This window comes from Athene noctua, chromosome 4, assembly GCF_965140245.1.
Source record: "Athene noctua chromosome 4, bAthNoc1.hap1.1, whole genome shotgun sequence".
Taxonomy (NCBI): domain Eukaryota; kingdom Metazoa; phylum Chordata; class Aves; order Strigiformes; family Strigidae; genus Athene; species Athene noctua.
The window spans coordinates 491,828-507,050 of NC_134040.1; the positions used below are offsets into that span (position 1 = coordinate 491,828).

The 15,223-nt window shown below is 60.2% G+C and overlaps 1 protein-coding gene across 9 annotated transcripts in view; it reads left to right on the top strand.

The window, feature by feature from the left end:
* DCTN1 (dynactin subunit 1) overlaps window positions 1–15,223 on the top strand; it is a 70,435-nt gene that overhangs the window by 32,342 nt on the left and 22,870 nt on the right. For 3 of the 9 annotated variants that reach the window (XM_074904188.1, XM_074904183.1, XM_074904184.1), the window contains exons 5-7: window positions 905–925; window positions 10,464–10,481; window positions 14,630–14,650. The exons of 2 other annotated variants lie outside the window; for them this stretch is intronic. In XM_074904188.1, coding sequence (XP_074760289.1) covers window positions 905–925; window positions 10,464–10,481; window positions 14,630–14,650 — 60 coding nt within the window. Of the gene's footprint in view, window positions 1–904; window positions 926–10,066; window positions 10,482–14,629; window positions 14,651–15,223 lie in introns of those variants that run through there. 4 more of the 9 variants (XM_074904185.1, XM_074904192.1, XM_074904187.1 and 1 more) reach the window with 4 other exon arrangements.

Consider the following 15,223-nt stretch of genomic DNA (forward strand, 5'->3'; position numbering starts at 1 on the left):
CCTTCCTCCGGGGACATCCTGGCCTCCAAATCCTGGCATCCAAACCCCGAATCCGTGGCTGGGCTGGAGAAGCTGTTCTCTCCGCTCCACCAGGCTGCAGCATCGGGATGTCTGAAAACGAGGACAAGAGCTTCATTCCGTGGGTAGAGGGGCCCTGAGGGGCAAGAAACGGGAGATTTCCAGCACGCTTTTCTTCCCAGCACCGGTGTAGGAACTCCCTGCCACCACGAAAAATGATCCCTAGGGCAGCAGCTGGCGCAGGGCTTTGCCTTGGTGTGATCGAGAATTGATTTTAAAAGCTGAACGTCACATTAAGTTGTGAGCAGACTTTGTGACCTGAGGTGTGGTGGAAAAAATGTGTGTGTGTGTGTGTGAAATTGGATACAGCATCTGCTTCCCTCTGCAGTGTCTGATCTGGAGGGGTGGGGGGGGGGGTGAGTGTGTTTGTGAGAGCTGGGCTGGGGGGATCCCTCCTCCCCAGAGGTTCTGTGTCTCAGTCAGCGAGGCGCGGTGGTTGCCTCTTCTTTGCTGATGGCTGCCCTGGGTGAATTTATTTTCCCTTGAATGTGTCCTGGCACCTCAAAGGATCCTGAGCCGGAGCAGTGGGAGGTGGATCAGTGACGCTGGAGTAAAGTTCCTCAGTCAGAGGGTTGCAGATGAGCCCTGTTGCCCGCTTCCCTCCCTTAAGCCATCTTGGGTTTGTTTCAATCAACCTGAATGTATTTTCCTTGCTGATTGTACGTGTTTTCGCAGCCCAGTGACTCCTCTGAGGAATTCTCTCTTCCGTGCCTCGCTGGCTCGGAAACTGCCCCAGTTTGAACAGAAAGCAGATCTCTCTTCTCGTCACCGCTGTCGATACGATGTGATCTCTAACCTTGTGCCCTTTTGTTCCCTCTTCATGCAGCGTGGAGTGAAACCTAAAAAGGTGCTGCTTTTTTTGACAATTACTCTGTGTGTTGCCGAGTCTCCTGGCCGCATGAAAGGCCACCCCGGTGCATCCCAGCCCATCGTCACCCATTGCCACTGTGCTCCATCGCATGTTTGCTCATTGCATGCGCTCCCCCCGCCGCCCCCCGCGTGCTCGGGAGGAGGCGCAGCCGCCGCCCCGGCTCCCGCGTTGGCACCGCGGCGCTGCCCGGCCGCTGCGCGAGGGAAGGCCGAGCCTGGCAGCCCGGCTTTGCACCTTACGCTCAGCTGGGAGGATTTCTGCCGTTCCAGGGAGCCGCAGTCGGGTTTCCAGCCCGCGCTGGGTGCCACCGTACCCGCGGGCTGTGCCTGGCGTCGCTCCCCACGCGCGCGCCCGCACGGTTTTTCCCTCAGTGAGCTCTGAGCTTCAGAGGCCAGCGAGCCTGCCCGGGGCTTGCGGTGTGCCTCAGCCCGGCCTTCGCTGCCGCCTTGCCCCGAGCAGCTAAACTGTGCCCGGTTCAGTCCAGCGGGTGTTCTCCGGGCTGCGGGTGTGGGCAGCACCGGCTCCACGCCACCGGGGGAAGCGTCAGCAGCGCTCTCTGCGTGGAAACGTGTTTCAAACTCTAAATCTGTTTCAGGGCCCTTATGCAGCCCGTTACTGACCAATATAGAGGAGCTTTCTAAACAGTACAAGGTAACGCTACATAATGAGCAGCTTTAATCTGTAAAATCGGGGAAAAAGATGCCGTGCTGCTGAGAAACAGGCTTTGGTGACCTGAAGCCAGGGGCTGCTCTGCTTGTGCGTGGCCCTGGCCCTCTCCTTGGGCTGCGGGTTCTCCCAAGGTAAGAGCACCCCGCAGCCAGCTTGTTCCTAATACTTGGCAAAGCCAAACCCTTTTTGTATTGCTTCCTACCAAAGGGAACTAAAACTACAAAGCTCTCGGGATTGTTTCCCGTAGGCTGCCTGGGGGATGTTTCCCTGCCATGGCCACAGCGCGAGAGAAAAGCGGCTCTGGGGGCAGTACAGCACGAGGAGGGGACACGGTACCTGCTGGGTCCCCGGCGCAGGCGCTGCCTGTCCGCAGTACCTGCAGCTGGGCTCTTCTGTCCGATCGCTTTCCCTTTGGGTTGTGGGTGCAGAGATGGTCCAGAGGGCAGCGTTTGTCCATGGTGAGTCTGCAGGCGAGGAGCGATGCAGAAATGGAAGGAGAAGCTGCCGAGGGGTGGCCGGGAGCCGCTGTTAGCGGGTGCTCCCCCTGTCCTCACCCCGCCAGGCCCCCCCTGGCCGAGGTCTCTGAGTGCCCCCAAGGCTTCACGGGCAGGCGGCTGCCCCGCGCCTCCCTGCGAGCTCTCGCCGTTCCCCGCAGCCTGGTCCCGCTGGTTGTTCCGCTGATGGGAAGAGCTGCTCGTTCCCAGGGCGTGTTCCCGTGCCTCCCCTTGTCGCCTGGGGTGTCGGGGCGGGGAGCTCGCTCGCAGGTGGCCATGCAGATGCAGCAGTGCAGAGAGGCCGTCCTGACTCGCTGTGTGTGGAGGGGGCTCATCACAGCCCTTCTCAGCGCCACGTGTTTGCTGATGGCGCCTCCAAATTTAACTTTTCCAGCCTCTAATAACCTCGTTAGCTCTCTGCCCCCCTCCTGTCGCAGCGCTTGACCTCGCTCAAGCATGTGGAAGTCGCAGCCTGGTTGGTGCGACCACAAAATAACCAATGTGATTAGCAGATCAGTGCTTATTCATGAGATTAAGGTGGCTCTTTGCATGTTAAATATAGACTTTAATCATATTAAAAGCTGCTGCTTGCTGCTTTTTTGTGCCAGATGGCCCTTACCCTCCCAGCTCTTCTCCTTCTCTCTGTGCTCTTTGCCTTGGGTTTGCTGCTGCCTCTGCGCTGGCCAGGAGCGGTGGGGCACGGGCCGGGCTAGTGCTGGGGCCAGCAGCCCCCTGGGCCCCGAGCCTGGTGGGCAGCAGCTGCCTCACCTCCGGGGCTGCACGGAGCCAGCAGTCTCTCCTGGGGGACACGAGGGGTGCAGGGTGTCGGGGAGTCTCCTCCTTCCTTGCATGGAGCCTGTAGCTGCTCGGGGCCGGTGATCTAGGCTGGCCCCGGCACGTGGTGGCCCATCTGGGCAGAGTTTGCCAGCCCCGAGGCTGGGGTGGCAAGAACACCAAGTGGCTGCTTAAGGAGCAGCAAGAGGGTGTTTCTCTACTCATTTTCTGAGCGAAACGGGTTGTGTGCCCCTTTATCTCTGCAGTGCCCGGGTCAATGTGTAGCTGAGCGTGTGGCCAGGAAGGCCAGTGTTACACCGGGCCACAAACAACTCCTCCAGTGAGAAGGAGGGGCCGGCTCCGCTGCAGACCCCTGAGAGCAGGGACCTCCTTGTCCCGCGTGTGATGGAGCCGTGACAGCCTTGCACTGCAGTGCTGGGGGGGATGCGGCCTTCGGGGAGGCAGAGAAAGGCCGGACGGGTTCTCTGACGTGCAATCTGAAAGAATACAACGTGCATGTCGGTTCTGTTTGGCTCGGGGAGTCCTTGAGCTGCGGGTGGTTGGAGCCTGCGAGAGCAGCCGCAGCGGAGCGTTCCCGGGGTGCTCTGCCCCGCGGTCAGACGGGCCACGGCCGCTGGCACCGGGGCGGCGGGTTGATTGTGCCAGGACTTCCAGCTCAGCCCCGGGCTCCTGCGGCTGGGGGGGGAGCAGGGTCGCTGTAACGCCGTGGCCGGTGGGCTGGGGGTGGAGATCCGGCTTCCTTCTCCCCGAGGACACCGCTGGGCTCCCCGCGAGCTCGGCCTGCCTGCTGGGGATGTCGGGGGTAGGACGCCAGCGGCAGGACACACTCTGCCTCACCGGTGGGTCATGTCTCATCTGCTTGACCTAATCTGGTCTCGACAGGTCTGATGTTGCCGTGGCAGCGGCCCAGCTCGGCCTCCACCGCCCCATGCCCGGGCAGTGTCATCCTGCCCTGATCGTGCTGTGACGGCCGGGTTGTGCGGCTGGAAGGGGACAGACCCCACAGGCATGTCTGCAGCAGTGGAACGGGCTCATCCCCGGTGCCCCATTGTGTCTGGAGACCCTCAAGGCCTTGGGCATGGAGGATCCCGGCTCAGCCGGAGCAGGGACACGCAGCCGGCACCATCCTGGGCGCTGAGCCCTGTGCCTGGTGCCCAGTGCCTCTGTTCCAGGGTGTCTCCCACCACAGGTCACCTGTCCTGCGACAGCAGGGCCCTCAGCCCCTTTGACGCCTGTTTCGTGGCTTTTTTTTTTCCCATCTAACAGATCAGCTTTGTCCCAGCTCCAGTAACGTTCCCATTCCATCACCCCAGCTGGCATTCGTGTGCTGGAGCCGGGTCTCGGGTGTTTTGTTCTGAGCCCCATCACCAGCGTGGCTCCGTCGCCCTCTCTGCTGTGCCCTTGACCTCGCTCCGATCCTCTCGTCCTCCGTTTGTCGTTGTGCCCCGCCGTTAGCGGCCTCGGCAGCACCGGCTGCGCGGGGAGCAGATGGCCCGGGGAGGGCACGGAGCGCTCGGGGTCCAGATGGTTTCTTTTTAAAGAAGAGGGGCCAACCTGAGCCCTGTTAATCCTTTAAAGGAAAGAGTAATCCCATTACCTCATAAAACGGGCCAAAAGCGCGTCCCGCGAGGGGCTCCCGGGGGGCCTGGGCACCCGTTTTTGTGGGCCCGCATTGCTCTCGGCCGGCTGACAAACTGCCCTGGCAGCTCTTCGGGCCTCCGCGGGACCTTGGCGGGAGCTCGCGGCCAGCTCGGCGCTGGGCAATGATGGTTTTGTCGTTGTTGACCGAGGGGAGGGCCGGCAGAGCTCGGAGCCGGGAGCTGAGCAGCATCTGGCGCCACAAGCTGGTGGGACCGTGGAAATGAGCCGGAGCGGATGGCGGCAGCGTCGCGTCGCAGGAGGCTCCTGCTCCGCACCAAGGGGGGTTCTGCAACCCGCTGCTGTGCTGGCGCTGAGGGCTCCTGGGTACTCTGACGGCTTGGAGATAATTCACTTCTCTTACCTGTCACTGGAGCTTTTTAAAGGACAGCTCTAAAGCATCCGGCAGCTCTTTTTTCTGCCCTTAAATTGCATTTTCTCTTCTGCTGCTTCTGCCTAAGCGAGCAGCTCCGGAAGGCGTGTGGCCAGCCCGTGTTGGTGTCTACCAAATCCCGGATGCGGGAAGAATTTATATATTCTACATTTAGAAACCAGGGGAGTTGGTTCATTAGAGCAGCTACTGCCCTGCCCCCCTTACTGTAATACCCTTAATTCTCTTAGCTGAATGTTAAATCCGTGCAAGCTTTCGAGCGGCTCCTGCAGCAACATATATGGCACTTTGTTCACGAAGGGGCTTACGGCCCCGAATCGAGGTTGGTTTTGTCTGAGAACACTTAATAACGTTCGTGGGCCGTCCTCCTGCTGCATGGCGGGGAGGAAAGCCTCACCCCCGGGGCCGGCCCGCAGCGGGGGTTCTGCTGGAGCCTTTGGGTGCCTTCAGCTGACTCCAGAGCTGGGTCTGTGTAAAGCGGCTCTTGACCCAAACCAGGCTTTACTGTGACAGGGTAATGGAACGTGGAGGTTCTTCATTCACGTGCGCTGGTAGTTTCAGAACTGTTACCTGCAAGCCCATCCCCTGGTAACGCCGTCTGTCCGCCCACAGCGGCGAGGAGCTGCTGGAGGGGTCCTGAGCTCAGCTCACTTGCTGCCCACAGGGGCTCTGCTGAGGGCTGCGGCCAGTTAGGAGGGACCCAAAGGCTACTAGATGTGTTCAGGTTTGGCTACCAGATGTGTTTGCCAAGCATCCTTTCTGGGAAGGCAGTGCCCTCCTGCCTGACGTTCGGCCCGTTGTGGGGCTGGCTCTGTGCACCTGCAACGGGCTCTTCCTCTGCTCGCCCTCATCGTTCATCCTCACAGCTGAGGAGGAAGGAGCTGGCTGGCGACGGGGCCGGGGAGCCCCAGCACTCCAGGCTGCGAGCGGTTAGCGGGAAGGTGGGCCCCGACTCGGCAGAGCTGGCAGCCCCGGCACGGAGGTGGTGGGGAGGCTGCTGAGGATCCCTGAGGATCCCAGCGCTCCTCTGAGGAGCAGGATGAACCCCGGTGGTGAGCAGATGCTTGCACAGGGCTTGCCAGGCTCAGGCCTACTCGTCAGCCACAGGTTTGGCAACTGCGAGCTGGGAAGGGAGCTGAGAACGGGAACCCAAGTGCGAGGCCAGAGCAGGGTGAGCGCAGCCAGCGAGAGAGCAGAGAGCCCGCTGCCCCCTGCCCGGAACCGAGGAGATCTGTGGCTTCCCTGGGTGCTCAGAGATTCCTTATAGGAAAAGCCACTCGGCACGGGGAGACGGGCCCGGGAACAGCCTGTGCTTGGACTGGTGATATAGTGTGTGCTTGGGTGTGGGGTGAGCAGGGGACTGTCCCCATGAGCCACCGCTGCCCCTGCGTGGCTTTTGCCTCCTCAGGGCTTTGTGGCGCATTCGTTGGTTTTTTTCTCACGTGGGCTGTAGTCGAAGGCTGCTGACATGGAGCTCAAAGGACAAACCCAGTTGGGCTCCGCGTTCCGTTTGTATTTGCCGGCGGGGAGCAGCGCAGCCGGTGCGGCGCTGGGGAGCGGGGCTGTGCCGCGGGGCCAGCCTGCAGCAGCAGCTTCTGTGGGGTCACCCAGGGCCGCTCTCCTTCGAACAACAGAAAATTGTTAATTGCTTGAAAAGGCGTGGTTTTAGTCTAGGCTCATGTGAAAGGTAGTCCTGTAAAAGCACGTGGCTCTCTGGATAAATTCTGGCCTTAACACGCCCAGCCTGGTTCCCCGAGAGGCAGCGCTCTCATCTCGGCACCCCCGCAGGCACCACGGGAGGGTCCCCACCCCCAGGACGTGGCCGCAAGCTGCTGAGCGGGGCGTTTTGTGCTGCCTCTGGTTCTAGTGGCCCGCTGTCTGACCCGGGCAGGTCTGGCCCCGTCCCCGCGGGGCGGGTTGAGCCGCCCGTAGGTGCCCTGCCGCAGGGTGCGGAGCGCTGCCATGTCCCGGCTCCTGCAGCCGCTTCTCTGGGTCAGCTCCCGAAATCTGCTGCTTTGTCTCTCCTGAGACAAAGCTCTTGCCCAAGCTCTTCCTTTTGGCTCTTGAGCTGGATCTTTAGCCATCACGCAGCTCCTTAGAACATTATCTGCCTTGTTTTGATAAATTGCTGTGGGGGCGGAGGCGTTTTCTCGGGACAATAACTTTTTTAGCCTGCCACGTGGAGAAAGTACGAGAGGTCAGTGTTACCACCACTGGAAGCGACTCCGTGCTGCAGGGGCCACTCTTTCCTCACTGTTCATCTTCTGTAGCTGTTCAAAATTTTTTATTTTTGGGGTTTTTTTCTCACTTTAGGAATTCCCAAAGGTTGAGGCAGCCCCACCTTTGCCAGAAGCCCCTTTGTATAAACCTGTGTCTGCAACACAGCTGGAACACAGCTGTCAGGTGCCTTTTGCCTTTTTTGCCAATTTGCCCGTTTCTGCAGTGGAAGGGTGGAAGGCCCGTCCGTCCCTGCTCGGGGCGACGCCGCTTCCCGCGAGAGCCCCGCGTGGCGCGAGAGGCCTCGGCAGGACAGGGCTGGCCGTTGCCGTTGCCGGGACCTGTGCAGGGGTTTGAGGAGTGTTTTCAGCAGCAGGAGGGGTTGGGGGGTTGCTCCACACCGACCCCCCGGCCCAGGGCTTGTGACCCTCCGGGGCGCGGGCGGTGCCGAGATCCCGGTGCCGGGAAACCCAGGGGGTCGGAGATGGAGTCGCGGATGGGGAGCGGAGGCGTCGCTGGAGACGCCGAGATCGATCTCAGCTGCTGGGAGAGCGTGTGAAGCGTCACGGTAACTTGATGTTCCTGCCCTCCGATGCGAATGACCTTGCTCACTCTTTGTGGGAGTCCCACGTTTGCTCCGGGACTCAGTGCACCAGCGTCACCTTTTATCCAGTGGGAAGCTCCTCGCTGCGCCCTCGTTCTGCATTCGGCGCCCAACCAGGCGCTGTTTGAGCTGCCGGTTCAACGGTACGTCAGGCTCTGGAAGAACTTCAACTTGAACTTTAGTTAAAACCAAACCAAAACCCAGGACTTGGAGAGTCTCCGAGGAGCTGAAGACCCCGACTGACCCCCCCACCGCCGTGGGTAATTTCCAGTTACCCCGAGGACTTGGGAGCGAGTCCGATAATAAACCGAGGGCGTGGGCTGATGTGTGGGTGATTCAGCACCTTTGTTGGTCCTCACAGCGGTTCAGAGCAGCGATGACGGGGATGTTTTGGTCAATAGATGATCCTCAGCTGTCAGGGTGGGGTTTGGGGGGAATTGGTGTGAAATTTGTGCAGGCTGTCGGTTGGAGTCTGTGCTGGTCTGTGTTTCTCGGCACGGTTGCAGCCTCTCGCCTCGAGGCCAGGAGGGTGGGTGGGGTTTGAAAAGCGTCGCCCTGGCGTTGGGACCTGCTGTTTTTACTGACAAGTATTGAAATCACTTTCGGAGCAGAAATGTTGAGAGAGTTTTTCCTGTATCAAACAGAGCAAACCCCCAGTCTGCATGTTTTGGGTATGAGGGTGGGAAATTCCACAGGTATAATTCATTACTGAATTCTGGGCTGTCGGAAGCATCCCTTGAGTCTCTTAAAAAGCTCTCCTGATTTTTGATCTTTGGCTGGAGGGAAAGGGCAGAAAAATCAGAGGGGAGCCGTGGTCTGCTTGGCCCGTCCGTGCCCCCCGACCTCTCCGCCGGCATTGTGAGGGGCTGTGGCTGCACCCTCACCCCCCCACCAGCCCCTCCCGGCAGCGCGTGCCTGCGCCCGGGGGGCCCCGTCCCAAACCGCCTCGAAGAAATCTCCCCATTACCAGCCTAATTACCTAATTACCCCTGGTCCGTTATTGCCTGCGGTTCATGTGCCCGATTGCCCTCTAGCTTTCCTCTCAGCCCGTGTCCACCCCTCGGATGCAATCCCAAAGCGACTGAACCTTTGCTTGCTGGGCAGGGTGGGGGTTTTTAAGCTCTTGTAGAGTCATCCTGGAGGCTTTGGGCAGCGGGAAGGGCAAAAAAATTCCTGTTCTCCATCTCTGGCGAAAATTAAGTTAATGGGCCCTGGGAGGGGGCAGCTTTTGTTGTGTTAGAAGACTTTTAAGAGTTTCATAAAACCACAGATTTTTAGAATATATATTTACACCCGCCGTATATACTTGTATCTATAGGCATAGTCTAATGCTCTCAACTTTCCGAACCTCACTCCGGGGAGAACATCTCTGCAAGGCCCCACAGATGTTCCTTTTCCTGACGCAGAAGTTCCTCAGCGCTCGCACCCCGCTGCGGCTGGGTGCAGCCCGTGGCACCGCAGGCCGCGGGGCTGCCTCGACCCCACGGGGAATTTTAACCGGCCGGTGAAATTTGCCTTTAAAGCCTTTTTTTTTTTTTTTTTGCAAGAGATTGCAAGCATTGCACTGAGCATCTGTAACTGCCGGAGCTATAAATGTGCCTTGTGCGTAGAGGTTTGCATATTCAGGTGTTATTTAAGAAGGATGTTGCTGCTGTGGGTGAGCCCGGGTCAGCCCGAGCTCCTCTCCCTCCCGGTGTGGAAGTATCAGAAAATAATGGAATTGCAATGGGAGTTGTCAGTGTTGGAAAAGAGGGTCCGTGTTCACACACACACGTGATACAATGCACAGGGTAAAAGGCGTGTGTCCCTAAGAGGCATCGGCACCGAAGGGGGGTCTCCCGCGTGTGGTGGGGTCAGGGCGCCCGCGGGGAGCTGGCCGGGGGGTTTTGCTCCACACGTGGCATTTTCCCCCCGCGTTGTGGTGTCCGGGGGGGCGCTGGCCCCGGGCCGGCGAGGCTGTGCGGGGGCTCGGCGCTGCGGGGGGGGGGGCTGGCGGCAGCCGGGGGGGTGCGGGGCGCCGGGGTCCTCCGAGGGGTCCCCCAGGGCCGCGCTGAACCCCTCAGTGACCCCTGGCGGCGGGGGCGGCTGCGAGGGCCGGAGTCGGGCCGGGGGGCGGATGGACGCGGCTTCCCGTAGCCGTCCGTCCGTCCGGGCGGGCTCGGGGGATTCGCTCGCCCCGTGCCGGCGGCCCCCCGGGCCGGCCCGTGGGCGCGGGGCGGGAGCGGTTCGGGGGGCGCTGGCCGGAGCCGCCCGGACCCCCCCGGCGAGGTGGCCGGGCCGGGGTGTCGCTGAGCCCCGCGAGGAGCTTCGCCCGGTGCCGCCGGCCCGGTGCCGATGCCCGGCGTGGCGGCGCGGGGAGGAGAGACCCGCCGGCGGTGATGTCATGAGCCGCCGGGGCGGTGGTTGGAGACACCGGCGACGGGAGGACGAGCGGCCGCGGCTCCGGCGCCTGCCACGGGCCCCCGCAGCCCCGCGGAGCCGCCGCCTCCGCCGCCCCGGCCCGGGGAGAGGCGGCCGCGGGATCGTCGGGCGGGGGGCGAGCGGGGAGAGGCGGCCGCGGCCATTTGCAAGCGCTGCCGGGCGGCCGCGGCTCCCGAGAGCGAGCGCCGAGAGCCGCATTGTTGTGACCGGGGGTGCTAACGGTCTCTGCTCCCTTCTCCCTTTCTCTCTCTCGCTCCGTCTGTCTTTTCTGCAATGATGAGGCAGGCCCCGGCAACACGGAAGGTACCGTCTGCTGCTGTATCCACCCGTCATTGCGAACGCTGCTTCTGATCGTACCTTGTTTTGCTCTTTTTTATTTATTTTTTTTTTTTTTTCCTTGTGTACGTTAACGCTGCTGAGCTTTAATTGCGAGTTTGACCCGGTTTCGGGTGCCTGTGGGCACACGGGGGTGGCGGGGGGAGGGGGGGTGCCGAATGAGAAAGCAGCATCATTTAATGTCTGGCTTTTCCTTTCAAGTTTCCGTTGAAGTCGTGTCTGCATTTCACCTGTCTGTGCCTGCGTTGCATGCAGCATCTCTGCAGCTCGGCGGGAGCTTCCCCGCTGCCGGAGGGTGCTGGTGCTTGGCTTGGGGAACTTGCATGGGAACAATAATAACGTTTTTCCTGCCTCAGCGATGCGAGCCGTGGCGTTGGGTTCTGCTTTTAACCTTTCCGAAGGTTTGTGGTATCTGGGTTCGCTGTCAGCGGACGTTTCTGCAGGTTACAGCACGGACTGGGGTTGTGCTCTGGTAGTGTCCTATATGTTTATTTTTAGCATAACCAGGATATCGCTGTTCAGCTTAAAGAGAAATCCTGAGAATTTTTACCTGGTTTTAAAGAAGCCGGAATTAAAATGACAAAAGGCACAAACGTGCAACTTCAGCTGGCCGTGCTGTGTCAGCGGGAAGACTTTGCCGTTTTAGTAACGTTACAGCAAACGCTATGATTTATGTCTGTGGTTCCTCGAGCTCGCCAAAGCCAGTGAAATACTTTGTTACGTGGGGAATGCTTTGAGAGCTCCTGTTTAATCCACTTCCAAATGAAAAAGTTTGACAAATGCTGATTTTCCTCTGCCTCCAGCAGAAGGGGGGAGCGGCGGGGCTGGCCCAGCGCTCCGCGCCCTGTCTGCCAGGGACCTCCACAAATCCGGCCGCTGCTTGATTTAATCCTGTGTTCTGCTGCTCCTCCGCCTTGCACTCGCTGCTCCCCACCAGGATCACACCTGCCAGAGGGTGCACGTGCAAGGTGGTGCCGGTTATTTAAAATACAGGATTTCTTGTAGCCCTAATGCAGGTAACAGCGCCCGGGAGGGTAGAGACAGGTTTTGCCTGGGGCTGGCTTGGTGCCTCGCTGAGGCCGAGCTCCGGGGGTGAGCGGGGCAGTGTCCTGCCCGCTCGGGTGGGCAGTGCTGGCCTTTGCTGGGCTAAAGCCTGGTTTAAAGCCCGGGCATCAACACTGGTGGGTGCCAGCCCCGCTCAAGACCTGCACGCTGGCCCCCTCCACGCTGCTGGAAAACCTCATGGGAACTACGTGGGAAATCTCTGGAGCTGAGAAGTTCTGCTTTTCTCCATCAGAAACCCTCACACTTGGCCCAGCAGAAGCGTCTGCAGCACGGTGCCAGTCCTGCCTGGGGCGGGGGGACCTTGGTACAAAGCGATGTGCCCAGAGCTCCCGCACCTTGGGGGGGACCTGCAGGACCTGCCACCTGCAGCCCCCTCGAGACGGGCGACGCTGGCCCGGCCGCAGGCAGCCGGTGGTAGCCAGGAGGAGTTTTGCCCGATTTCTTGCTGCGAGAAGCAAAGTTTGTGTCTGAGCGCGTCTCTCGGAGCCCCAGCTGCTCTCCTCGCTCCTGGGCGCAGGCCCTGCCAAGGGAACAAAGGTTGTGTAATGTCATCAAGTATTTATGCAGCAACATTACGCAGCAGAGTTCAGAACCGCCGGCTGAAACGTGGATCGCCACAGCTGGGTGGTGCAGAGCCACCCGCCATCCGGGAGGGCACAAAGTTTCTGTGTTGAGCCGCTGCACGGCCTGGAGCCTGGAAGAAGGCTGAGCAGTCGCTCCCGGCCCACGAGCGGGGTCCTGGGTGCTCCCGCAGCCCTGAGGAGCTTTCTCGGTGGGGTCCGGCTGCCACGCACCGTCTCCTCGCCCGCCAGAGGCAGGACCCTCGCGCCTGGAGCGGGGAGAAGTCGATGTCCGGGTCCAGCTGCCTTCCTGCCCCCGGCAGAACAGAGCGGGCGGGGCGAGCGCTGGCCGGAGGGAGGGAGGATGGATGGACGGATGGACGGATGGATGGAGGGAGGGAGGGAGGGATGGGTGGATGGAGGGATGGATGGATGGAGGGATGGATGGATGGAGGGATGGATGGGGGCACAGTGGTGAGCCCCGGCCCCCTCCGGCCCTACCAGAGAGCAGCAGAGCATTTCCTGACCACCCGCACCAAGGAGCAGCTTCCCCAGGGATCTCAGAGCTGATGCTTCAGCTTTTTATAAGTCTTCACATGGAGGGGGACCAAAATGGCCTCGCAGCGGAGGAGGCACGAAGCCGGGGTTGATCGGGGTTGATCACCGTGGTTCGGCGTGGCTGGCGTTTGGAGAAGGTCCCTTTTGACGGGTCTGGTGTGGTTTGAGTCAGGGAAGGTGCTCGGCAGCTGCCCGCCCTGCCGCAGCCCCCAGCTCTACCCCGAGCGCAGAGACTTGGCTGCCGGGGTGAAACGCCCCGGGACGCCTCTGGTGCACGACGGCGGGGAGCACCGTGCCCAGCGGGGGGGCTCTCCTGGGGTGCCCCCCCCCCCCGCTGCAGGTGCTTGGCGGGGAGGGGGAGCATCTCCCATGCGCTTCTTGTGGAGTCCCCGAGGGAGGATTTTTTTCCAGTTTTTGGTGCCATCAGTGTAATCTGTCTTGAGTAGGACTTTTGAAAGAGGCTGGAGTGCTCCTGAGGAGCTTATACCACTGCTCCTAAAGCAGCCGGGTATTTATCTGAGGGTTTTAAGCTGTTGTCATTACATTTTCCTGGCAAATTTTGCCAAGCAGAAGACATTCTGGAAGATGAGTATCTTCCCTCGGTATTGAAATGAGCCTCCTGTTGAGTGCAGCCTTTTAGAAAAGGCTGGAAGTGAGAAAAATAGGATTTAGCCTAAGTAATGCAATAGGTAATCGGCTATTGAGAAGTGATAACCCATCTGGTTCTAATCTATATTTAAAAAAAAAAAGAAGAGAAGCAGCTGTAAGGTCTCTCAGCTCGTGTGTCGAGGCCTCAGGGGGGGGATATGAGCGAGTCCCTGAGACAAGGGGCAGAGGTGGGTGCTGGGCCCGGGCTGGGCGCTCGCTGCGGGCTGCAGCTGAGTCTGCACGCCCGGGTGGGATCACGTGGCAGCGTTTTGATTGATCTTCTCCGTTCTTGGGTTACACGGAGCTGTGCATTAGGTAATAGAATAAAAAATGAAGCAGCATGTGAAAAGCTTGAGCGCTGCCCGTCCAGCTCCGAGGGCTCCAGCCCCACTGTTACCTGTTGATGTGTTGGTTACGGTTGGAGTGTTTGTCAAGGGGAAAAATATTTGTTCTGATGTATAAGAGCACGGCAAAGGGGTGCTGAGGGGGGCGGCACAGCCCCCCACCTTGGACGTGAGAGCACCCACTCGGGGACCATGGTGTTACTGCGACGCTGCACGTGCAAACGGTGGGTGGATTCGGGGTGGGTGGGGGGGTGGAGGGTCCTGTCTTGAAACCAATGGGCACATTTATTTCCAGAAATGAAAATATGGGAGTGTTTGGGAAGAAGCTCCCTGTTGTCCCTGCGAGTTTTATGACTAAAGGGAAATAAGAGCCTGGGGGCTGCAGCATGTCTGTGGGCAGCTGGTTTGGTGACGCTCTGGGCCCTTCAGAGAACAAAAGGGCCAAGAGGAGGGGATAAAAGATATATTTTTTTTAAATACCCCCCTCTCAACCTCACAACCGAGCGACCTCCCGGGAGGGTGTGCTGAGATAAACCCGCTCCTTGTGGGGCGGCTCTGCCCCGGGCCGCAGCGGCTTCCAGCCTGACCCGGGGCAGCCCAGGTTTTGCCTTTGAAGCTCCAGATCTCTCAGAAATAAAAGGGGTGTCTGCCCCGGGGGGGTGTGCCCGGCTCCCGCTGTGGGGATCAGCGGGGCTGGAGCTCGGCGGGCGAGCGCCCCGGTTCCATCTTCTTGCTTCGAGCAGGGTTCTGCCCGGGGGCGCGGGCTGAGCTCCTCCACGTGATGCCACCGCGCACACTAACTGCCCTCATGTCTTTTTGTTTCCTTTACCTTGTTCTCTGCTGCATCTGCTGCTGCGCTGCTGCGGTCTGTCCCTCTGCTCCTGTCTGTCCCTGTGTGAGTGTCTCTTCTCCTCTGCCTTCCGCTCCCGGTGCCCTCCAGACCACCGTCCGGCGGCCCAAGGTGAGGCTCTCACCCCTCTGCCCTCCTGGGATCCCCAACCTGCCTCGTCTCCTGCCCTTCCGTGTCGCAGAGGAGCTCTCGGGAGCCCCGTGCTCCTCCGGAGCCTGTCTGAATCCTGGGGACGGCCCGTCCAGGCAAAACACCCGTGGAAAAGCTCCGTGCTCTGAGCCGGAGCGGGGCACGGAGCGGGGTGGTGGTGCCTGGCCTGGCTAGCAGAGCATGCTGCTCGGTGGCCCTGTTCACGTTACTCCTTCTTTCTCGGTAGCTGCCATTTCCCAGCAGATGGGTGGGAGGATTTTCAGTGGGGCCTCGAGGGTGTCTGAGAGCTGGGTGATGTCAGCCTGGATTCCGCATTCAGGCAGGGTCTGTCCCAGGCAGCAGGACAAGGGGACTCATAGCTAGAGAAGAGGCAAGGGAGCTTTGAAAAACTCTAATAGCCAAGTTATGGTTTGTGAATGGTGAATTTTTTTCCCTTCTGTGGAGGGGTACAGTGCAGGGAGGGCTTTGTGACCTGTACAACAGGCTCAAACCAGGGCAGCGATGGATTCATCCAGTCCCCGGGCAGCTGGGATC